At 45.5% G+C, this 24,939-nt stretch overlaps 1 protein-coding gene across 1 annotated transcript in view; it reads left to right on the top strand.

Moving 5' to 3' along the window:
* hecw2a (HECT, C2 and WW domain containing E3 ubiquitin protein ligase 2a) overlaps positions 1-24,304 on the top strand; it is a 61,853-nt gene extending 37,549 nt beyond the window's left edge. Inside the window, 10 exon segments of the mRNA XM_063887007.1 lie at positions 19-139; positions 2,621-2,734; positions 3,811-3,963; positions 5,801-5,899; positions 13,299-13,428; positions 13,796-13,942; positions 18,463-18,577; positions 19,648-19,733; positions 20,594-20,706; positions 22,016-24,304. Coding sequence (XP_063743077.1) covers positions 19-139; positions 2,621-2,734; positions 3,811-3,963; positions 5,801-5,899; positions 13,299-13,428; positions 13,796-13,942; positions 18,463-18,577; positions 19,648-19,733; positions 20,594-20,706; positions 22,016-22,127 — 1,190 coding nt within the window. The 3' untranslated portion in view covers positions 22,128-24,304.
* Positions 24,305-24,939: the final 635 nt, after the last annotated feature.

Below are 24,939 nucleotides of genomic sequence, written 5' to 3' on the forward strand. Positions count from 1 at the left end.
ACCCCCCTTATATGTCAGGCACCCAGCGAGCCAATGCCCGTGCTCCTGCTCCCTACAAGCGAGACTTTGAAGCTAAACTGAGGAACTTCTATCGAAAGCTGGAGACCAAGGGTTATGGACAGGGACCGGGGAAAGTCAAGTAGGTTTAAAACTCAAACGGTATTTATGTATAGATTGTCTGATTTATATAGAGAATACAGGATAACAGGCAGGAGATAAAGAGTTTCTCCGGCTGTAGTTTAATCTTTACTGAAAAATATCGTAATAAAATATTAAGAAAAGATTAGTTTCTCTAAAAATAACTCAAATCTGTCTTTCTGCTAAAAAATCCATTGACCAGTCTATAAATATCTGATGAAAACTCAAAGATGGATGACATCTCATTAGGGCTCTTCAGCATCAGAGGACGAGTCTGGAAATATCACACATTTTTGATGTTGTGTGCAGCCTGATATACAGTGGGGCAAAAAAGCATTTAGTCAGCCACCAATTGTGCAAGTTCTCCCATTTAAAAAGATGAGAGAGGCCTGTAATTTTTATCATAGGTATACCTCAACTATGAGAGACAAAATGAGAAAAAAAATCCAGGAAATCACATTGTAGGATTTTTAATGAATTAATTGGTAAATTCCTCGGTAAAATAAGTATTTGGTCACCTACAAACAAGCAAGATTTCTGGCACTCACAGACCTGTAACTTCTTCTTTAAGAGGCTCCTCTGTCCTCCACTCGTTACCTGTATTAATGGCACCTTTTTGAACTCGTTATCAGTATAAAAGACACCTGTCCACAACCTCAAACAGTCATATGCCAAACTCCACTATGGCCAAGACCAAAGAGCTGTCAAAGGAGACCAGAGACAAAATTGTAGACCTGCACCAGGCTGGGAAAACTGAATCTGCAATAGGTAAGCAGCTTGGTGTGAAGAAATCAACTGTGGGAGCAATTATTAGAAAATGGAAGACATACAAGACCACTGCTAATCTCCCTCGATCTGGGGCTCCACGCAAGATCTCACCCCGTGGGGTCAAAATGATCACAAGAACGGTGAGCAAAAATCCCAGAACCACACGGGGGGACCTAGTGAATGACCTGCAGAGAGCTGGGACCAAAGTAACAGAGGCTACCATCAGTAACACACTACGCCGCCAGGGACTTCAATCCTGCAGTTCCAGACGTGTTAAGCCAGTACATGTCAGGCATTTGGATGATCCAGAAGAGGATTGGGAGAATGTCATATGGTCAGATGAAACCAAAATAGAACTTTTTGGTAAAAACTCAACTCGTCGTGTTTGGAGGAGAAAGAATGCAGAGTTGCATCCAAAGAACACCATACCTACTGTGAAGCATGGGGGTGGAAACATCATGCTTTGGGGCTGTTTTTCTGCAAAGGGACCAGGACGACTGATCCGTGTAAAGGAAAGAATGAATGGGGCCATGTATCGTGAGATTTTGAGTGAAAACCTCCTTCCATCAGCAAGGGCACTGAAGATGAAGCGTGGCTGGGTCTTTCAGCATGACAATGATCCCAAACACACCGCCAGGGCAACGAAGGAGTGGCTTCGTAAGAAGCATTTCAAGGTCCTGGAGTGGCCTAGCCAGTCTCCAGATCTCAACCCCATAGAAAATCTTTGGAGGGAGTTGAAAGTCCGTGTTGCCCAGCGACAGCCCCAAAACATCACTGCTTTAGAGGAGATCTGCATGGAGGAATGAGCCAAAATACCAGCAACAGTGTGTGGAAACCTTGTGAAGACTTACAGAAAACGTGTGACCTCTGTCATTGCCAACAAAGGGTATATAACAAAGTATTGAGATGAACTTTTGTTATTGACCAAATACTTATTTTCCACAATCATTTGAAAATTAATTCATTATAAATCCTACAGTGTGATTTTCTGGATTTGTTTTCCTCATTTTGTCTCTCATAGTTGAGGTATACCTATGATAAAAATTACAGGCCTCTCTCATCTTTTTAAATGGGAGAACTTGCACAATTGGTGGCTGACTAAATACTTTTTTGCCCCACTGTATCTCCATCCTCTGTGCCACAGAGCTCCATCGTGAGACCAAAAGTGTTAGTATGACATCAGATCGCTACTCTGCAGCACTCGGTGACATGAACAAACACTGGAGTTATTTCATTCAACCAGCCTCGTAATGCAGCGGATTCACTTTAGCACATTGTAGTGCCAAAACAATTCATTGACTTGTGGATTCGTCCAAAAATCCCAAACTGAGAAAGAAATATTTGTTGAACTAATTTTCCATGTCCAAGTGTTAAATGTATGTAATTTTCAGCCTGATATCCTCATTTTCTCTGTTACTTATTATATTAAGGTGGACAAACAAGACATTTAAATACTACCCAAATGATTTATCTGGGTCTTATTGTAGGATTACAAAAAACAAATCATCATTATCATATATATTATTCACTTACAGTCTAATACTGCTGTGTGTGTGTGTGTGTGTGTGTGTGTGTGTGTGTGTGTGTGTGTGTGTGTGTGTGTGTGTGTGTGTGTGTGTGTGTGTGTGTGTGTGTGTGTGTGTGTGGTGTGGTGTGGTGTGGTGTGGTGTGGTGTGGTGTGGTGTGGTGTGGTGTGGTGTGTGTGTGCCCTCAGGCTCATCATACGGCGGGACCACCTCCTGGAGGATGCCTTCAACCAGATCATGTGTTACTCCCGCAAAGACCTGCAGCGGAGTAAACTCTACGTCAGCTTTGTGGGCGAGGATGGGTGAGAGAGATGCACTTCGCCCCAATTATTTTATTGATATTTTTCAGACGTTGTGAGGTGTGAATATTTATAACAGGAATGGATCCTAACTACAGCAAAGAACCACATTAAATGTGTAAACACAAAGTACTGAAACCAAAGACAACAGACTCATGGCAGAGAGGATTGGCAGCGTTGTGTTTCAAATGGCTGATAACCATCCTGTGTTATCAGTTTAGTGTATCACCTAGTATCCTTTACTCGATGCAACAGCACAAGGGCTGATGATTGTGGGGGTTTATCTTTGCAGAAACAACCACCAGTTCTCTAGATTTCACTTCAGCTGTTGTGTACAGCATCTTTGTAGGAGAACAAGTCCAAGCTGAATGGATAAAAGTGAAACGTGCGATTGAAACAGATGTAGCAAACTAATGATGACGCTGACGATCATGTGACTGCAACGTGCCACAGATCAGCTGTAACAAACACAGAAATGAATCAAGTGTCCTACATTGTTTTTGACTGTTTATGGTCTGATGAGAGCGGTGCAATGATGATCTATTTTTGAAGCATCGCAAGGAGCCCCTAGACAAAAGCAATCAAATGTTTCTATTAGATTTTTGTATATTGCAGGAAAAAAGATCTGTGGCAAACCCATAAGCAAAACAATCTCCAAATATCAACACCACTTTAATAATAATTGAAGCATAAATGCAAATTGCTAACATTAGGCTGCAAACTCACTACATCACAGGTGTGCATCACCACTGCTAAGCTAACGGTAGCTACTGTTCGACGTGATGATGAGTAGTCTCTTTTAGCAACCATCGCTTTTATGACACATAAAGACTTCCGACATTCAGTGTGGTATTTACTGACCTATCATGTCGTAAAACAAAAAACTTTAAAATCTCTTCAGCTGGTTGTTGAATCCTCTTGTTCTGCTATGTTGTAATAGAGTTCCCATCATAGAATTGGCGCCACCTACTGCTCTTCTCCATAAAAGAGAAAAGACTGTGAAAGGTCTGATAAATGTTGAAATAGTTGTCTTTTCCTACACATGTTCTGTTTGTGTATTTCATGTGTGCTGACTGCAGGCTGGACTACAGCGGACCTTCCAGAGAGTTCTTCTTCCTGGTGTCCAGAGAGCTGTTCAACCCGTACTATGGCCTGTTTGAATACTCGGCCAACGACACGTACACCGTCCAGATCAGCCCCATGTCGGCCTTTGTAGACAACCACCATGAGTGGTGAGCTTTCTAGATCTTTATAGAGTATCAGTCCGCCTGATGTCTGTCTGATGTGAGACTGCTGCTGAGACAAATGTAAAGGGTCCATCTAATCTCCTCGGGACTGCCAATCCAAAAATAGCAGTCTTTTGTGGGACTGGTGTGGGGGAAATTTGGATCAGAAATGTTTGGCTTACCAGTCAGATGATCCACAGGGACAGTGATTGGACGGACAGATGAATGTGCACAAAGGAACACCCTAATATGATCGTTGGAGGAAGAAGAAAGCACATGTAGCAACATACAGTTTATCTGTCTCAGTGGACACACATTACATTAGTCCAGGGGTGTCCAAACTGCAACAGTAGTTTTCACGTGTTAATACGCCCAATGTCAAATCAATTCACTCAATTCATGTTGAGAACAGTTTTGAACAAATCTTAGTTGTTGAAAAAGCCCAATTACTTATTTACATAACAAGCTTCAAATATACCCTCCATATTTCTTCTGATTATAAGCAATCCTAGGCCACTGTTTTCAGGGATCAGCTGCCAACAATATAAATGAAACCCTATTAATGGAGAGCTGTGATGTAGGCGTTTTTTTCTTTTTTTTCTTAAAGCATATTGAAGTATCAAGAATAATTTACCTACATTTGATTGATTTTGCTAACTTATGACTTAACTTATGAAGCAATATACCTCACCATTAGGGAGGAGCCCAGACCCTCATATGCTTTTCTGTATGTGGCCCTCAGTGAGAAAAGTTTGGATACCCCCTGCATTAGACGCTTTTATCCAAAGCGACTTACATACTCAATACTGTGGATAATCACAGGAGCAACTTGGGGTGAAGTGTCTTGCCAAGGGACACAATGACATGTTGACCGCAGTAGGGGTTGAAGCTGTGCTCCCCTGAACCGACGATCAATGCACTTTCCCACTGAGCCACAGCCTCCCTACACCTAGGGGCACTTACTCATGTTTTTTGGGAGACAACTTGTCTAACGTTACAGAAGTTCCTAGGAAAAAACGATTGAGAATCCATGCTGGTCTCTGGAATGTATTCATTGTGCTCACTGTAAATCTGAGGGGGGGGGCGTTATTTATTATAACAATGCACACCATCTGGTGCATCCTCAGTTGGAAAGTGAACTTCAAATTTCACTAAAGCCGGTTAAATATAATACTACATCAAAATAACTTCCACAGTGTTTGTATAGCCGCAGAAAGAAGATTTAAAACCAATCTGCTGCGTTACATGGAGTAAACCCCTCCATCTGCTCAGAGCATGGCCGCAGCACACGCCGTCTAAAACCATTTCCCTGTGAGGTTCATAACACTTCCATTCAGACAACATTCAAATCCTGACTTTTATTGCATTTCCTTTTATTGTTTAAAGCTGGTATTGTTACACAGTCTCGGATACAGATTAGGCTACACTAAAACTGTTATTTCTATTAGTAGAATAAGATTCCAGTGGTGTCTGTCAGAGCATTGTTAAGTCCAAATGTCAACATTTATTGAAGAATGATAGATGTAATCATTTCCAAAACTCACAGCATGTTTCACCAAACATAATATTCTGCCTCAATCCATATTTATCGTTTTGTCAGCCTTGAAAAAAAACTATATTTCACTCAAAAACACGTGTTCCTCCACTAGCTGCACACAGAGGGAGGCCCCCACCCAATCAGTTTATTAAACCTGACTTTTGTTTGTTTTGAGTGGTGATGTCATACGAGATATATGGCTGCAGCTCTAGAGGGATTACTTAATGCAGCCCTGATGCTCACTTGGTGTTTGTGTGTGTGTGTGTGTGTGTGTGTGTGTTTGTGTGTGTGTGTGTGTGTGTGTAGGTTCCGCTTCAGTGGGAGGATCCTGGGCCTGGCGCTGGTCCATCAGTACCTGCTGGATGCCTTCTTTACCCGACCCTTCTACAAGGGGCTTCTCCGCATGTAAGTCCCCTCAGCCCCCCCCCCCTCAGCAGCAGCCTTCAGCAGAACTTCCAATTACACCACCCACCCCAACCCCCCCACACTCCCTCCAAGAGAGTGTGCTGAGGCTCTCAGAGCTGCAGCTGGCAGCAGCAGCATCCTTATTAATAGCTTTGTCCGAGTGAGCTCAGACCCTGAAGTGCTCTCAGGACAGATGTTCCTGACAATAAGGCTGCTTAACCTCGGCTCCACCTTACTACAGACCAGCATCCAGCAAACAAATAGGGCATGATATCTGGATATTTTAAAATGTGTTGTTAAGGTGCAATATGAAAATCCTAATTTGCATATGTATTTTGTTACAAATGTAAAGAAAGATGACCTAAATAAATTGCTGTAAATAGCTAACAACCAGTCTACATCATCTCAATGCATGTGCAGTGTCAACTTTTTGGAGCTTGAGAAAACTTAGTGATGTCATTAAGCCTCAGAATGTCCCGTCTACACATGCACTGTTCGAATTACCACAGGGCTCTATAGTGCCCGGCCCCCTTAGTTCTGGCCAGGGCACTGCTAGTTCCACTCGAAATCACTGTCTGGGGGGGTCCACTCAATTCATTCATTGTCTCCCTTTATAGCCTACCGGTAACTATGATAGCCTACGTTCCCTCTCGTTGGGTGCAATTTCCCTCCAGACTGCAGGGGCACTGCTCCGCGGACTAGCCTACTGTCCGATCTCCCTCTCCTGGCTCCTCATGCAATGCGACGTTATGAATTGTGCGAGTGTTATGGGTGAGCGAACTAGCAGTGAAAAATTAGTTAAAAGTACAAAGGAATGTAGAATTTATGTATTAATTGGTTACAGAAATTCATTAATAGCCTATTTTAAAATGTCAACTAAAAGACATATAGATTTGACCATGTTTGGTTTCACCGCTAAAAGACAGCGTGAAAGCCCACCAGAAGTCCGAGCAGATTTAGCCGAGGCGCAGGCTAGCGTGATTCAACATGATCAAAATCCTGTCTGTGAGCCCTGCTGTGGTGAAATGCAGAACCAACCCCAGACATTCCTGAAGTATGGACAGCCAACCAATTCAAAGAGTGGCAAGAGAAGGGCTTAATTAAGGATCTTTGACGACATAATGCATTTACCACTACTCTGTTGGATAACTATTAATAACTATACTATTGATGGGCATCAAATAAATTCAGTCAGTTAAAGTTGAAAACATTTTCCAACAGATCTTAGTTAACAAAAAAACGTATTTACTAGGGCTGTGCATCTTCACTGGTCTCACGATTCGATTCGATTACGATTATCCTGTCTTCGATTCAATTCCTCGATGCATCATGATGCATCCGCAATTTTCTTTGTTACTGCACATGGCTTCTTTTTCTTCAATTAATACAAGCAGTCAGTAGGGAATATTGCACTACGGTCATTTATGCTGTTGCACGTGAAATAGTGAAAGCGGTGGACCCCTGTTTAGACGTAAACATACCAGCACTTTCAGCTGCTCATGACATGTTCGATTATTGTCATTTCACTGCAATCATCCATTAAAGCAAGTGAACAAATGGAATGTTGTTCTTATTTATAATCGAACAGCTGGATGAAGCTAAGCAGAGGTCTCGCCAGCGTCGAATAAAAATGCAGATAAATACGTGAGTGGACCACGAGTATATAAGTAACGTCGCTCAGGAACCTGAATATATGAGCGTGTCGTCGAAAACAAAGAGAAGAAAATATAACACCGTGAGACCAAGGATGAGTGTGCATTGCCCTATCGAGGATTGTGACTATGTAGCTACACATGCAGAGGCAGCAGTGGTGGTGGCCATGCTGAACATACACGCGACCACACACGCTGCAGTCCCCAGGGAGCCGCGCGCAAATGCTAAAATGGAGAAACTCAGGCGCCCCTCCATAGCATTGGCTGGAACGGCCGAGACCTGGTCATACTTCCTAACCCGCTGGGGTGAGTACAAGAGGGGCACTAAACTTGTTGGTTCCAACGTTGTCACACAACTGCTAAAGTGCTGTGAGGAGGATCTGAGAAAAGACCTCACCCACACAGCGGGCAAGAGCCTAGTGGACAATGATGAAAAGGATGTCCTCGCAGCCATGAGAGCACTCGCCGTTCGTGCGGAAAACACCATGGTAACTCGGCTGGCCCTATCTAACATGCGACAGGGACACGAGGAGCCCATCCGATTGTTTCACGCTCGCTTGAAAGGGCAGGCAGGCACATGTAAATATGAGATGACATGTTCTAAGGAGGGGTGTGACCAAGTCAATGACTTCACAGAGGAAATACTGCGCAACGTGATTGCCCGCGGCATAGCGGACCAAGAAATACAGCTCGACCTGCTTGGCGAAAAGAACCAGGATATGCCATTAAAGGACATGATAGAATACATTGAAGCCAAGGAGTCAGGGAAGCGCTCAGCAACACGCCTGCTTGGCCCTCAGAGCACGGACACAATCAGCAGCTCATATCGACGGGGGAAGCAGCAGGACGTCCGCACCAGAGGGGGTGCCAGGCCAGAGAAATTAAAGGTCAAGTCTGAGGGGACGTGCATCTACTGCGGCGAGGCAGGCCACGGCCAAACGCCTCAGTGGCGCACCAGACGCGCCGAGTGCCCCTGGTACGGCAAGACGTGCCGGAAGTGCAGCCATCAGAATCACCTCGACAAGGTCGGCCTGGGTGGCCGATCGCCTAGGCCCCCACCCGAGGAGACTGACGGGGTGTGCAACGAACAGCAGACGGCCGCCTTCGTCGAGCAACGCACACTCACCATGACCAGTGCTCACCAAGTGATGGACACTTCAGACCGTATATTCCTTTCGCGCACAGCCTGTGTAGACCTGGGCATGATCTCAGACAAGTTCCCAACACTCTGGGAGGTAAACCTGGCGGCCTCGGACTCATGCAACTGCCCGCAGTGTGCGGAGCCTCTGACCAGGCCGACGCTCCCCATGCCGGCCACGGAGGCTAACAGGAAAGCTCTACGGAAACACTTGCTCAGAATATACGCTCACAGCACATTCAATACATGCCCCCACCAGCCCCTGCCGAGGATGTCCGGTGCACCGCTTCGTCTCATGCTTGATGAGGATGCAACGTCAGTTGCCTGCCACACCCCCATTCCTGTGGCCATACACTGGCAAAGTGAAGTGAAAGCGGGCCTCGACCAGGACGTCCATTTTGGCCTGTTGGAAGAAGTGCCCATTGGCACGCCGGTGACGTGGTGTCACCGCATGGTGATCTGTGCAAAGAGGAACGGCAGGCCACGACGCATTGTCGACTTCCAAGCCCTGAACAAGCAGGCACTCCGTGAGACCCACCACATGCAATCCCCGTTCCACCAGGCGAGACAGGTACCCAGTGGGAAACGCAAGACTGTGTTCGACGCCTGGAACGGCTACCACAGTGTCCCACTGCATGAAGATGACCGCCACAAGACGACCTTCATCACCCCATGGGGGCGCTACCGGTACCTTTCGGCCCCACAAGGGTACGTGGTTTCGGGGGATGGTTACTCACGACGGTATGACGAGGTGGTCGCAGACATCGGCAACAAGACCAAGTGTGTGGACGACACACTGATGTGGGCTGATACAATTGAAGAGAGCTACTTCCAGGCGATACAATGGCTGGACGTTTGTGGCAGGAACGGCATCATCCTCAACCCGGATAAGTTTGTCTTCGCCGCACCCACGGTGGACTTTGCAGGCTTCACAATCACCATGACTGACATACGGCCATGCAGCCGTTACCTGGAGGCGATCCGAGACGTTCCGCGACCACGCAACGTCACTGACGTCAGGTCCTGGTTCGGACTGGTCAACCAGGTGGCCTACGCCTTCAGTATGGCTGAACGTTTGCAACCATTCCGGAAGCTCCTTCAGAGTGGGGTACGCTTTGAGTGGTCTCCGGAGTTGGAGGATGTTTTCCGCGAGTCGAAGGAGGCGATTGTCCAGGAGATCGAGCGCGGTGTCCGCATCTTTGACAAGTCCAAGTCAACGTGCCTCGCCACGGACTAGTCGAAAGAGGGTGTCGGTTTCTGGCTGTTCCAGAAGCACTGTCAATGCACACCGGTCAGGCCCTTCTGCTGCGCTGATGGATGGAAGGTGACCCTGGTTGGCAGCAGGTTCACACATGAAGCCGAATCCAGATACGCGCCCGTAGAGGGCGAGGCGCTCGCAGTCACGGATGCCTTGGACCAAGCACGCTACATTGTGTTGGGCTGCAGGGACCTGATTGTGGCAGTCGACCACAAGCCGCTGCTGAAACTCCTTGGTGACAGAGCACTTGACGACATACCCAACCCCCGTCTCAGGAACCTCAAGGAGAAGACCCTGCGCTATCGTTTCCGCATCATATATGTCCCGGGCATGAAGAACAGGGCTGCGGATGCCATGTCGCGCAGGCCGGTCAGCTCCCCGTGCCCATCGCCCATGGATCTCCCAGACGACAATGCCGCCGTGGTGACCCACCTCTCACCCAGCACACACGCTGATGTCCTATCTGTCAAACGGCGAACTGGGCGAGTGGACGACGACGTTGAGGAGGGTGACCTGACATGGTGCGCTGCAGGGCTCGAATCACTGCAGTCGCTGACATGGGACCGCGTCAGGGAGGCCACCAGCAGCGACGGCGATATGCTCATATTGGAGGAGATGGCTGTAGATGGCTTCCCCGAGTCGAGGACTGGGATGCCGGTGGCAATTCGTTGCTTCCACCAGTACCGTGAGGACATTGCGTCAGCTGACGGGGTGGTCCTGTACAAGGATAGGGTAGTCATACCACCCTCACTTCGTGGCGAGGTACTGAGCGCCCTGCACGCTGCCCACCAGGGCGTCTCCATGATGACCGCCCGTGCAGAATCATCTGTGTTCTGGCCAGGCATGTCGGCCGACATCTGTGCCACTCGGAATAACTGCGAACACTGTCACCGGATGGCACCCTCTCAGCCCACGGCACCACCGACCCCGCCAATCCTGGCCGTTTACCCCTTCCAGGCGGTGCGTTCAGACTTTTTCATGCACAGGGGTGTACACTACCTCGTGACGGTGGACCGCTACGCGAATTGGCCGATCATCTCGAGGTCGACGGGTGGCGCCGCAGACCTCATATGCCACCTACGCCGTACCTTTGCCACAAATGGGATGCCTGAAGAGCTTGCATCAGACGGGGGGCCAGAGTTCACCTCCACGAGACCAGGTCTTTCCTTCGCAGATGGGGCGTGCACCACCGTCTCTCATCGGTGGCCTTCCCCCACAGCAACTGCCGCGCGGAGATTGGGGTGAAGACGATGAAGCGGCTCACCACTGACAATACAGGCCCGAAGGGCGAACTTGACACCGACGCTGTGCAGAGGGCGATGCTGCAATACCGCAATACACCCGACCCTGACACAAAGCTATCCCCGGCGATGTGTGTCTTCGGCCGGCCGCACAAGACATGGCGTGAGACGCTGATGGCGAGGGAGGAGGCCCTTCGCAAACGCCACATCCGCATGGCTTGCGCTTGAGCGGAGCACACCAAACGCCTCCCACCTCTCAAGGTGGGGGACTTAGTCCGCGTGCAGAACCAGACAGGACCCCACCCTAACAAGTGGGACAGGACAGGCAGTGTCGTGGAGGTGCGTCAGCACGATCAGTACGTGGTCAAGATTGACGGGTCGGGCAGGGTCTCACTTCGGAACCGGAGATTCCTGCGCAAGTTCTACCCGGTTCGCGATGACCTGCCAATACCTTGATCAATCTACAACGATCTTGCGTCTCGCGTCGCCATGCCAGCCCTTGTTCCGACGCCGCGGCTGCCTGATCTTGTGTACCGCCCAGTGGTGCCTGTGACAGGGTCAGGGCCCACTCCGGCACCAGCGCTGACATCGGCAGGCTCACCCCGGAGCGAGACGCAGCCTACTTCTGTCGTGCCGGTGGTACCGGGCCAGGATTTCCTTCGTGCACCACTGCCGGCCTCTGCGACCCCTTTGGCCTCTCCCCCATCACCCCAACAAATGGAATGTTGTTCTTTTTTAGTCAGATAAATATGAACTATTTAGAAAGTGCTTCAGAAATCAATAACATAAATGTCTTGACATTAAATTATAAACCAAAATAAATAAATTGTATAAGTCTAGCCTCCCTAAGTGTGAAATTGTTCTATCCTCAAAAAAACAACTAATACTTCTGCAGTTCAGCTGCAGCTTCTAGCAACTGTCTTCAACTCAAAAGGACACAAATGTCCTTAATGTGGCATCACAAACATGACTTTAGGGGTTGAGAGGAGACCGTAATCGCCTAAGTTTTCATCCTGCCTTCACAAACTTTACCCAAGTATTTATCGTCTGAAGATCGCGACAAGACGTTCATACTCTGCAATCCAAGAGGTTATATCCACCAAAAACCTGCCATGACGGTAACGCGATAACTCCATGTGTGTCTCTGAGCCGCAGTGACACGGACTGATTCAGAGCGGGTCATTCTGCCTGTTGATTCTGGGACTGTGTTGCTTTTGTTGGTGGGTAAAGCAGACTGCTCCGTGTTTGGTGCCGCTGTCACTTCTGTTCCTTGATGTCTGTGTCAGCGTCACTGAGTGACAGACTTTAAGCGTGCGTGCTTCCTGTTTAGTTCATAAAATCCATAATGTGCCCACTGCCCAGAGGTCTGCTTGGGAATGGACCTTGATGTTTATGTGCCCTTTTATAATGTATTGATATAATTGTTCAATAATGTCAAAAAAAGAAAAAAAAGAAACGTTATGGTCTGGCCGTGGGAAAATCAAGAAGCAACGTTACTACGCTATAATCGATTATGTCCTGTCACTGCATTGATGCAGAATCGTTCACGTCCGCATCGCGATGCATCGTAGAAACGATTAATTTCAACACCCCTAGTATTTACACTACAAGCTTGAAATATACCCTTCATATTTCCACTTACTATGATCAATATGAGGCTTCTGCCAACTAAATAAAGTAAACCCTACTGAAAACTGTGAAGTAGGCTGTTTTTTCTTAAAGCATATTCAGTATAAAACATAATTTACCTACATTTGTATGATTTTGGTAACTTATAACTTAATTTACAGTATGAGGCAATATACCTCAACCCAAATGAGGGGCCCAGCCCTTTGTTTGTACCTCTCTGCTCCTACAGGCCGGTTAAAAGAAGTAAGGAGACAGCAGGCAATAATGTTATAAATCAGTCAATTTTTGCCTTAATTTATTATCTGTGTGTCTTGTTAGACACCCCCCATCCTTTATATCTGATCAGAGCAGCCTGAGGGCTTTATCCTGACACATCATACATTAACCTTTGACCTCCCTGCCTAAAATCAACCATAGTTTATGCTGCCCCTGTGTGACTTCTCTATGATCTCTGTGTGACCTCTGCGGCCTCCTCCTGCAGACCATGTGACCTCAGTGACCTGGAGTTCCTGGATGAGGAGTTCCACCAGAGCCTGCAGTGGATGAAGGACAACGACATCGAGGACATGCTGGACCTCACCTTTACTGTTAATGAGGAGGTCTTTGGACAGGTGTGTGTGTGTGTGTGTGTGTGTGTGTGTGTGTGTGTGTGTGTGTGTGTGTGTGTGTGTGTGTGTGTGTGTGTGTGTGTGTGTGTGTGTGTGTGTGTGTCTGTGTGTGTGACAGAGAGAGAACAGGAGTAACACTGAAGGTAGTTGACAGTCTATTGTTGTAGATATTTCCCAGAAGCTATGGTTCTTTTTCTATGATCAAATATAATTTTCTTCAAAAATATATGAGTAGGGTTTGCTTCTGTTCGCCACGTTCTTTCCAGCATTTTGAAGTTACCTTTCTGAGAGGAGACTCACTCAATGTGTGACAGCGGCTTGCTGAAAACACCTCTGCATTTGAGACTGACGTGTGCGTGTGATATTGCAGATCACAGAAAGAGAGCTGAAGCCCGGCGGGGCAGGGATCCCCGTGTCGGAGAAGAACAAGAAAGAGTACATCGAGCGGATGGTGAAGTGGCGTATCGAACGAGGGGTGGCCCAGCAGACGGAGAGCCTGGTCCGAGGCTTCTATGAGGTACAGCTCTCCATATCGCTGTTTGAGGCCAAGTGGGGCTATGATCCTGAATTCATAGGGCAGTAAGATCGTTCTCTATGTAGCACATTATTGCTGACCCATGACAAGGAAGTACAAGTAGACATTTTGGGTTATCTGTTTTTTTTTTAATCAACTAATAATCCTCAAAAGCTACTGCTTCTATTGAGACTTTAGAGCAGTGGTACTCAACCTTGTCCTAATCAGGAGCCACATTGACGAAAAAATATTTTTGCAAGAGCCACAATCCAAAAACGCTCCTTTCCTCCCTGAAAGCATTATACATTTGAGAATATGGATCATAGTAATATGTTACTAAGGAATGAAAAGCATAATGTACAGTGCAATAACTGTGATTTATTATTTTCACTGCAACCACAAAACACACATTGCTGATCATCACTGCCCATTACAACAGATAACAGACAGCATGTTTACTGATCATCACAGTCCATATAACAGCAGATTATAGACAGCAGGGGTTGTCAGAAGAGTAATGTTGTACTTACTTCACACTCAATGTGATTTCTGACACTCCTTCTGCCGCACAAGTGATTTGAAGTCGGGCTCTGTGCTGGAAACGGCGATCCGAAGGGCCTCTATTGTGTGCTGCAGACTCAATCTGTTTCGGTTGCGACATTTTATTTTTGAGAGCGCAGAGAATGCTGCTTCACACCGGTATGTGGACGGAAACATTGAGATGATGCGTCTTGCCAGTCTGGAGATATTTGGTAGATGCCCCACCAGTTTCCAAAAGTCCACGACATCTGTAATCCGAAACTGAAGCTGAAGTTCATCTGAGCTCTTTAACTCCACAAACTCCATTTGAAGCTGCACAAGTCCGAGCTGGTCGCTTATTTGCTTCATTTCATTGACCTCAATCAGGAATGGGTTTTTCACAAGTAAAAAAATATTGCTATGGTCCTTGAAGTCGTGGAATCTTGATGTGTAGTTTTGCTTGAGCTCAGTTAGCACGTCACAGCATTGTGATTGACAGGGCAGGAGAGCGTCTGCATGCATCGCCATCACTTTCTGCACGGTGGGGAAGAAACGGTAATCAGAACCACGGACACTTCGTTCAAGTACATCCAGTTTGTCAGAGAATACTCTGACAGCCGTGTAGAGCTCATACACGGTCTTGTTTCTTCCCTGCATCTTGAGATTAAGTTCGTTCAAGTGCTGCGTAATGTCACACAGGAACGCAACAGACAGCACCCACTCTTCATCATCCAAAAAGGAAAATCGGGAAGTCTCCCCTTGGCCGAAAATGAAGGATTTCAGGGGTTCAAGCAGGTCCATGAAATGTGCAAGCATACGTCCTTTAGACAGCCATCTGATCTCGGTGTGTAACACCAAATCTCCATAGTGAGTGTTAAACTCCTCACACAGCAGTTTAAAATTTAGGTGGTTTCTTGCACGGGCCCTGATATAATTAACCACTTCGATTACATTTGCCATCACTTCATTCAGACATTTGAACTTAGCAAACAAGGCTTGTTGATGCACAATATAATGGTATGAGAAAATACCCTCAGCAGCAACCCCGCCGTTTTTCAGCGTTTCTTTCAACAAAGCCACGGCTCCGTTCCTCTTACCAAGCATCGCCGGTGCGCCATCTGTTGTGAATGCTGTGATTTTTTTCTGGTCCAATGTTCAACTTTTCTAATGTTTCCAGCACAGCGTTTTTTATTTCAATGCCCGTTGTTCCATTTTCCAGTGAAACCATGTCAAGCAGTTCTTCTGTAATGTCAAACTTACTGTTGATGGCTCGGATAAAGATGAGTAATTGTGGCGTGTCATTGATATCCAAGCTTTCGTCCATTGCAAGGCTGACAAACTCAGCGGATGACAGTTTGTCCTTAGGAGTATGTGCAACATAGGCGCCGATTTATGTTTCTGCCGGTGGGTGCTCTAAAAAGTTTAAAGCCCGACCCTCGACAATCTCCGTGTGTGCGGTTAAATCTCCGTGGGTGCTCGGCAATCTCCGTGGGTGCTCGGGCCCCGAAGCACCCACGGTATCGGCGCCTATGATGTGCAATGTTCTCTGAAATGTTTGATGCCCTCCTAGCTACAGTAGAATCCGACAGTTGATTTTTTTTGCCTCTCGTTCCAGGTCTTTTTTCTCAGGAAACAACGTTGAACAAGCCAGCAGTATGCAATCCTTCACCATTTCTCCATCAGTAGCTATATGGCTTCATCTGTTTCATCAGTTCATGTGTGATTTTGTAGGATGCCTCTGTCGCTCTTTCACTCGTATTAGTGTGGAATACGTTTTTTTGAGCAGTTCGGTTCTGTTTGAGTCTCGCCAGCTTTTCCGCCCTCAGCTCTCCACCTTTCGGAAAGTCGGTGCTGAACTTCGGGTGTTTTGTGTCGTGATGGCGCTGCAAATTGGACCTTTTAAATTGTGAAATGACGTTGTCACAAAGCAGGCAGATGCATTTTCCCGAACCGGTGGAGACGAAGAAAAACTCGAGTTCCCAGTCCTCTTTAAATGTTCGATATTCCTCTTCATATTTTCTTTTCCTATATTCCTTTGCCATTTTTGCATAGTGCTGTAAGCTAGTTTTCCCAGTGTGACGGAGCATTTATCTCGCGCACCTGCAATCAGAGCGGGAAACCTGAAATCATTTGTGATTGGTTGTTCAGAGGGAGGGGGGAGGGGCGGCTTAATACACGTGACTTGTGAGTGATAATGAAATGTTGATGAATTCTGCTGACAATGTTTTTGTTTTTCGTTTTTTAAAGATTTTTTGAGATTTTTATTTTTTTAAAGTGGGACTTAAAAGAGCCGCAACTAGTCTTAAAGGAGCCGCATGCGGCTCGCGAGCCGCGGGTTGAGTACCGCTGCTTTAGAGATATTTTCACAATATGTACATTTAAAAGACAAGTCAGATTTCATGTGTGGAATCTCTCCAAAAAGGCTTCACATGTGGGCAGAATCCCAGATCCACACTCCCTCCAGCGGGACTCACTTAATTTAGATTAGGCATTAAGAAACAGGTCAGGTTTTTCCAGCAGATATCTCCCCATAACAAGGTGTAGGTGAAACCAGGCTGGGTTTCCTCTGCACTATGTTTTTAGGGGATAAGTATAATGCTCTCAAAACATTTCTTAAGTCTTAAAGATCAGACCAAAATAAATGTCTCACTTGCCTCTCAGGGCTTCCATACATACTAGCTACAGTAGACTGAAGGACAGGATTGTTGATCAATACCAATGACGCAGTGTGCCCCCCGCCCCCCACACACACTCTGAATGTCATCTTACCTTTTCAGTGGAGGTATTCAAATAGCAACTGGTGTCACAATACATTTCAAATAGAACAGATACAAATAATTGGGATCAAGCCAAAGGAGCAAATGACAAAGCATTGTTGCATTTCTGTTCATCAACCGTTAGCTCTTCAACTGAGATCTAGATGTATGGCGTAACCATGGAAATTCAATGATTGAGTGTAAATACATGGATTCCAGTAAATACAGAACACGTTATATAACAGAGAAGGGATCTAACACTCACGATTCCATCTGGTTCATGACACTGGGCCCACAACTTTAACAAATGTTGAACAAAAGACGACCAGACTGAAAAAGATTCATTTTATTCTCAGAGAAAAATAACAAAATATCTAGAAAATACGCAATGCATATTCCTTTTTTTGTAAGTTTTTTATAAAGCACATTTCGTACTCAAAGTGCTTTACAGATAACTGCAAAAGCACAAGAAACAAATCATAAAAACAGAAAGAGCAAACAAACAGTAGCTCTAAGAGTAAAGGAATCAAATCTGAAGAACCAAATACAAACGTAAACTGAAAGTATCTTTCTTAAAAACAGAAAGAAAACTACATTTTATTTTAAAAAAAACAAATGAATAAATGAACAATGTGTCATGGATTACCTTCCTCTTCATTTTCTTAGAAAAGCCAAAACGTTGCAACACCTTTTCTAAATCTTCCCCCACCATGTTAATGGAGCTCCGGGAGACGGTAGAAAGCCCCCTCTGCTGTTTCAGAAGAGAATCACAACACAACTTTACATAGTAACACATTTGTATCGTGACCTCTCTTTACTCCCCGAGCAGAGCGAGTGTGAAGGTTTAGTGCACCTCTCAGTTTGCATCTGAAGGAGCATTCGTGTTTCTGCAGCAGTCTCTTCAAACGTGTGTGTACTCCTCTTAAAATGTGTACAACAAAGATCTTTAGCAGGGTAAGATGATGTGTGACAGCTAGCAGTCCTACATGCTGTGGAAGCTCAGCAGGACAAAGTGAAACCAGGAGCGGACTGTATTCTGAGCTCCTCGTGTGTGTTCATAACTCTGTCTGCTGCTGCCTGGCAGGCTGTCAGGCAAAGAATCTCTGTGAGTCACTGCAGGTTTACACGCTGTAAACAAACTGATGGAAGCTCTGCCACCATCACAATGATCCCACTGCCATCTGTGTCGACTGCTCAAGCTGAAATGATTGAGTGTTTTTTATGTTAACCGTGAGCTGTGCCGCTCAGGTGGTGGATGTGCGGCTCGTGTCCGTGTTTGATGCCAGGGAGCTGGAGCTGGTGATAGCAGGCACTGCAGAGATTGACCTGGCCGACTGGAGGAACAACACAGAGTACAGAGGAGGTATGTTCGGGGGGGGGGGATTTTCATGGCACACTGACAGCCAATGGAGAAAACTTGCATAGTCAAATGCATGCACTGGCTCCTTTCCAACAGGAACACTGCGGTTAGATCACTAAGGAGCCATTTAAGTATTTTATTTTGCACTTTGACCTCTCCAAAAACAAGTTTCAATTACCCAAAAACTTCATTGTGGTTTATAGACTCAAAAACCTATTCATGGATGGGTTTAAAAAAGTATTAGCAAAGTATAGCATTGAGTATTATTTTATACTGCATCCTGATCCTAAAATTCACTCATTATTCGTTAAGAAAGGGATATTTATGTGTATACAGTATATCAATATAAAACTGATATGGAACAATGTGAATACCTTTGTCTTAGATTGCACAAGAAGTGCTGCTATGAGGTTTGATGATAGGGACTATGATAAATAGGACATTGGCAAGAATCCCCGTCATGATACAGGGGTTAAGGGTCAATATAGAAATCCAACCTGAGTCGGCTGCAGCACAGACTGACCCCCCCGTACATGGGCTGGCAGCTCCCCTTCATCAGAAGATATGAGCTAGACCTGAATACTGTACAATCACATTCATTGTTTAAAATGTCTTTCCTGTTTTATTGAAATAGAACTTTTAAATGATGTATTACTCCCTGATATGATCAACTATAGAATAAAAAGTGATTCTTGAGTTTGAGAAATGGTTTCATCATATATGGAACAGCTGTATCAGGCTGACTGCGATGTGTGATGAGCACTTGAAACTTTGGGGAGTAATTGCTTTTTATTCATTGTTATTTTATTGTTTACAGCACAAGCATGCCAGTGCCAGTGTCCAAAGCATTTAGCAGAGATCACATTAAAGGCTTCCTCAGGTTCTGGCCTGCTGCAGATGGTGGGGGGACTTAGAGTGAGAGTCTTTTAATAGAGCCATCGACTGAGACGCACATTAAACATTAAACAGCAGAGCCCATTGATAAATCACACAGCAGAGACGGTGAGGGGGGGGCAGAGGTCTTAATAGATATTCATCTGACTCATGCACCATCATCATCTATCTCCCCGCAGGTTACCATGACAACCACATAGTGATTCGCTGGTTCTGGGCAGCTGTGGAGAGGTTCAACAATGAGCAGAGGCTGAGGCTGCTGCAGGTACAGCACAACTGGGGGAGGTCTGCATGCACACACGCTGCCCCCCTGTGGAACCCAGGGGCCTTGCAGGCTGCTCTCACAGTTCAGTACCTCAGAATGTGACCAGGTTTAACTTGAGGCTGCACAAAGCTGTTAGGGTTGGCTTTAAGCTGGATTATGTTTAACAGGATCATATGATGCAATGTTTTCAGTGAAAATTGAAAACAGTTTAAATGTTTTGATGCGTGATTCTTCAAAGTAATTAACCCTATACCATATATTTTGATAAATGCTCAAACCAAAAGTCATCTGTAGTGTAATCAGGGTAGCAGTGTGTTTCATTTCATCTCCTGCTATGGTGTCCAATCCCCTTGCAGCACGTGTTATAAAGTCATTAACTATCCAGTTGAAGACACATTTTTACACATCTTAGATCTTAGTGGTTTTTAACACTTAGTTTTAACCAGGTGAAGGATTTATAATCGAACATCTGGAACTTTGGTTCAGATGTCCCCTGTGAAAAGCAAACGTTCAGGTCACAGGGTGGAACAGCTTTAGAGAGCACACTTTGTTAATGTAAACTGCTTGACTAGTTTTCGTAGCAGTTTTAATCTCCTGGTCCAGGGCAATAATTCAGCTGCCTGAATGACCAAGACTAAATGAAGCTGACTGCAGTGACTTCATATCCTAACACTTCTGAACTCTGCCGTGTCATTGCTGATTGAGAGACCCCTTGTGATAAACATGACATATTGTGCGTGTAGGTTAAACTGCCTGTTTGAACTCATAATATATACAACCAAAAACATATACATGTCCATGTTCAGTGTTAAATAATAACAATGTTTAGTGCATTCCATCATACTCTGTGTTTCTTCCAGTTTGTGACGGGCACCTCCAGTATTCCCTACGAGGGCTTCGCCTCTCTGCGGGGCAGTAATGGCCCCCGCAGGTTCTGTGTTGAGAAGTGGGGGAAGATCACCTCCTTACCCAGGTATGATGTCTGATGGGATGTATCCTTTACTGCATGGAAATGATACACTTTACAAAAGGTGGAGGCTTCTGTATGTTTTTTTTTCTTCCATACCCCACACCAGCCTTGCCTTACCAAATTAAATATACGTTTTTAGTATTGAGTCATGTCAAAACTTTAGTATGTCTCTTGTGAGAGCTTGTGATGGAAGGACTTGTTATACAAACTGAATACTATAAAGGGATGGACTAGTTTCTATTAAAAAACATGTATTACCCTTAATGGTCCCACAGAGGGGAAATTTTACATTTTGCATTGGGCTGCCATGTGTATGGCGCCCAGGGAGCAGTGTAGGGAATGGTGCCTTGCTCAGGGACACCACGGTAGCACTTGGTCTTTCAGGACCAAGCCCCTAACCACTTTGCCACCACCACAATTAATAAGGCATTCTTACTTGTAGAATAAGCAGAAGTAGTTATTTTATATAAAATGCATTATTGACGTTTAATTTGCATTAAAAATTTTGAATAATCATCTTCCACGTGGCTTAGCATCTGATGGAGCTTTGAAATAATGGAACTTAAGTTTACTGCAATGCAATTAAAGTTAACTTAATGAGCATTCCTTAAAGAGTGTTAACAATTAGTTGTATATATTTAAAGGTCTCCTATTATACTATATTTGCACAATATATTATTGACCATATCTATACATAACATGTCTGTGAAGTGTTTTGCTCAATATACCAAACAGATTCCCCATTGTAGCATGCCTCATCCCCCTCTATCTCAGCCCTGTTCCTGAAGTGCTGATTCTGTGACTGTAGCTTTAAATGAACTAGCTGCTGCTGGCCACGCCCCTTTGGAGCTGCTGCTGGCCACGCCCCTTTGGAGCGTCATGATCTCTCCTCTGAAGAGAGTTTTGTACCGGGAGAAACTCAGCTAAACGCTGCCGTGTTTAAACGCCATATTATGTTCCAAACCACATCCAGCATTATCTCTGAAACAGTATGGAGCTCAAACATTTCTCTCTCTCGGTTTACCACAAGGACAGGACCTTTATATTACACACAGTCTCTCCAGTACAGCAGTAGCTCTGAGTGTTAGCGATGCTTGCTAATGTAAACAGACCATATTACTTCCAAAACAGAGGAGATTCAGCTAGCCTACTGTATGGGGACGATAGGTTGGGACGTGGGTGGGACGTTGCCAGGAGTTCAACGTAAAGCCAGACACATATTTATGTATAAAAGTACATTTTGCATAATAGGGGACCTTTAAATATGATATAACTATTGAATAGCAATGTCTATGTGTGTGTGTCTCCACAGGGCTCACACTTGCTTTAATCGCCTGGACCTCCCCCCTTACCCATCCTTCTCCATGCTCTATGAGAAGCTGGTCACTGCAGTGGAGGAGACCAGCACATTCGGTCTGGAGTGAGAGAACCATCTGGAAATCTAACTTCCTCTATAGGAGAGATATGGAAAACAAAACTAATCCTCAAATGGCAACTAACCACCCCCCCCCCTACCACCCACCGTGGACAACTCTGCTGTTATGGTCCTGTCTCACTCAGCACTCACTTCTCTCACATATGTAAGAGTGGTGAGTGGAGAGGGGACTGAGAGCTGCTCTGTACGGCTTCTTGTTTTCACCTTCTATCATCCTGCCACATGTGTGCTTTATCTCTTCAGTTGATGGCCTTGTTTATTGGATTTCTAGCACCTCCCTCACCTCTAACCTGCACTTCAGAGACAGCTGCTGAAACCCCCTGAGCTCCCCCCCACCCCTATCCCCCCGGACCTCCAAACTGTGTCCTCTCTGCACTGAGGCTGCAGTGTTATGAACAATAATACACACACACTAATCACCGTTGCACAACAAACACACACAAACATTATATTTTTTGATTGATTGTGCATAGGAGTGTCTCCCCCGGGATTTTTCACCAGCATGGAAAGATGTGACATTTTAGACTTTGAGCTGGTTGTTGGCTGGTCCTCCATGCCTGTCTGAGAGCAGGGGATACACTAGTGTGCACAAACACACACAAAAACATAGACATAGAGCAGTTCCCTGATACTGAAAGTCCACTTGTCCTCACAGTTCCTGGATAAGCTGGACAAAGACTCACCAGCTCTTCTGAGTCTTTGAGCTGCTGTGAGGATGACGTGAGGCTCTGGTTACTTTCAATACTGAGAGATCATAACTCCGAAAACGTGAAGACGAATATCTGAGGCTCTCTTTCTGCATATTCTAAACAAGGCATCCAGCATCACACACTCATGCATTCGCTGTGATGCTGTGGGTGCATGTTCTTATTGTGTAACACATGGCACTACACAGAAACATTACCTCCCTGTCTTTCACACATTTATCATGAGCAATAGATCCACTTTCACACAGGGACAGGGGACGCCTGCTCACATGTGGGACACAAAAAGTCCTCCTCACTGGTGAAGTCCTCCTCCCACCTCTGTGAAAGTGATCAATGTACCAAATAAGACTGGATGTATTCACCTCAAACAACTCTATTCAGCCCCTGAAGAGGATCCGGCCTCACACAGTTGAGAGGTGGAAGTGGGGGGGTAGAGTTGGAACGTGACACGGTTGCTTGAGGAAGAGAGCGTGATTCACTCGATGTTGGCCCCGGACTGCGCCTTGTCAGCTGAAAGACAGGAGCCTGGCGTCACCCAGGTGCCAGTCAGGGTGCAAAGTGGGATCTTTTTTAGTGCCTCTTCTGTTTTCCTGACCATACAGTGAAATTTCATAAGGGAAGATATTGGATTTCCTTGTAAAAATATGACCAGATCCATGTGTCTCACAGATGGTAAAACCAAAAGGGACAGTTAGTGACTAAATCAAATGTAACTTAAAGGTAACAAAGTCAAAACCACATGTTTTTCTCCTCTTACCTGCAGTACTATTTTTGAATCTGGATTGTTCTGGTGCAAAAGTAGATGGCATTCAGCTTGTGAAAAAACACATCTAAAAATCTCAACACTAATGAACGAAATCACAACCCTGTAAGTCCGGATAATACACACACCTTGTTGTGAGCAGTTTGAGGTGGGAACTATATCCTTTACACCTACCCAAATCCACCAACTCAGTCTACACGCAGAGGGAAGAGCAGATCTACTTACATTGAACGGCTCATAAAAAGGTCTGTGGATTATCTTGAGTATCCAGGTAATGATTTGTACCTTGAGCATCACAAGACAATGCTATCTAGTTTTATTATATTGGAGAGAAAATCCGACATTGTTATTTTTAGGACATTATTTCAAACACCAAACAACTGAACTGTCCCTCTGAGAAGCTGCGGTTTAAATTCCTAAAACAAACACAGGGGGGCAGCAGGTGAGCTGTGATTATATGGAACCTTTAATCTAAAGACCCAGTGTTTCCCTCCACTCTGAATCAACTGACCTGTGCTGGTGATGTCATCAGCAACATGAATATTAAACTTTAGAACTCTTGGTACATAAGTCCATGCCAGGCAATAGTTGAAAAGCATGTGATAAACCATTTCTCTAAGTGCACGGCCCAAACCCTGAGGACCATTTACTCTAACGCACTTTCTTACATGCACTCAATCACTCACACACACATACACACACAAGATACACCTACTGTACAGAGTCCTGTTGGAGCTACACCACAGGGGCTGGAATAGTGCTAGAGAGCCCCACGTGCAATGTGAAATGTGGAGGCAGACTTTAGAATCCCAGCCCCCCCCCCCCCCTTCCAGTCCAATACTGCATGCGGGATCTTCCCGGTGAGCTCTGTGAGCTGTGCTGGGGCAGAAACCCCTAGGTGGCGTTGTGTTATAGCTCGATATTGCATGCTGAAATAGTGCAACACACTGTCCTTACTAGCTTTTTTTGCATGAGGATATTGCTGTCCGTTCAGAACAAGGGGTGAGGGAGTAGGTGGAGTGGCGTCGCTCTGGTTGTGGCGCTCACTTGAGGGCATGCGGCCTTATGCTTACCTGGCACTGTCATACCTTGAGTGTGGAGCTCATAGGAACAAGGTGTGGGAAATAGGTGCTTTATTCACTTAGATTTAGCTCTGGGAATGGACAATGTGCAAATGCGACTGGTTTCTCTATGACAGTGTAATGGCGAGTATCTCGGCAGCATGTTTCAGAACGTCACTTTCACATGTGTGTGTCTGCCTATCTTAGTAATAGGTTGATGGTTATGGTTCATTGCTCTGTGATGAATCAATAGGGCTGTTTTGATTTTGT

The sequence above is a fragment of the Eleginops maclovinus genome, chromosome 7 (assembly GCF_036324505.1).
Source record: "Eleginops maclovinus isolate JMC-PN-2008 ecotype Puerto Natales chromosome 7, JC_Emac_rtc_rv5, whole genome shotgun sequence".
Taxonomy (NCBI): Eukaryota; Metazoa; Chordata; class Actinopteri; order Perciformes; family Eleginopidae; genus Eleginops; species Eleginops maclovinus.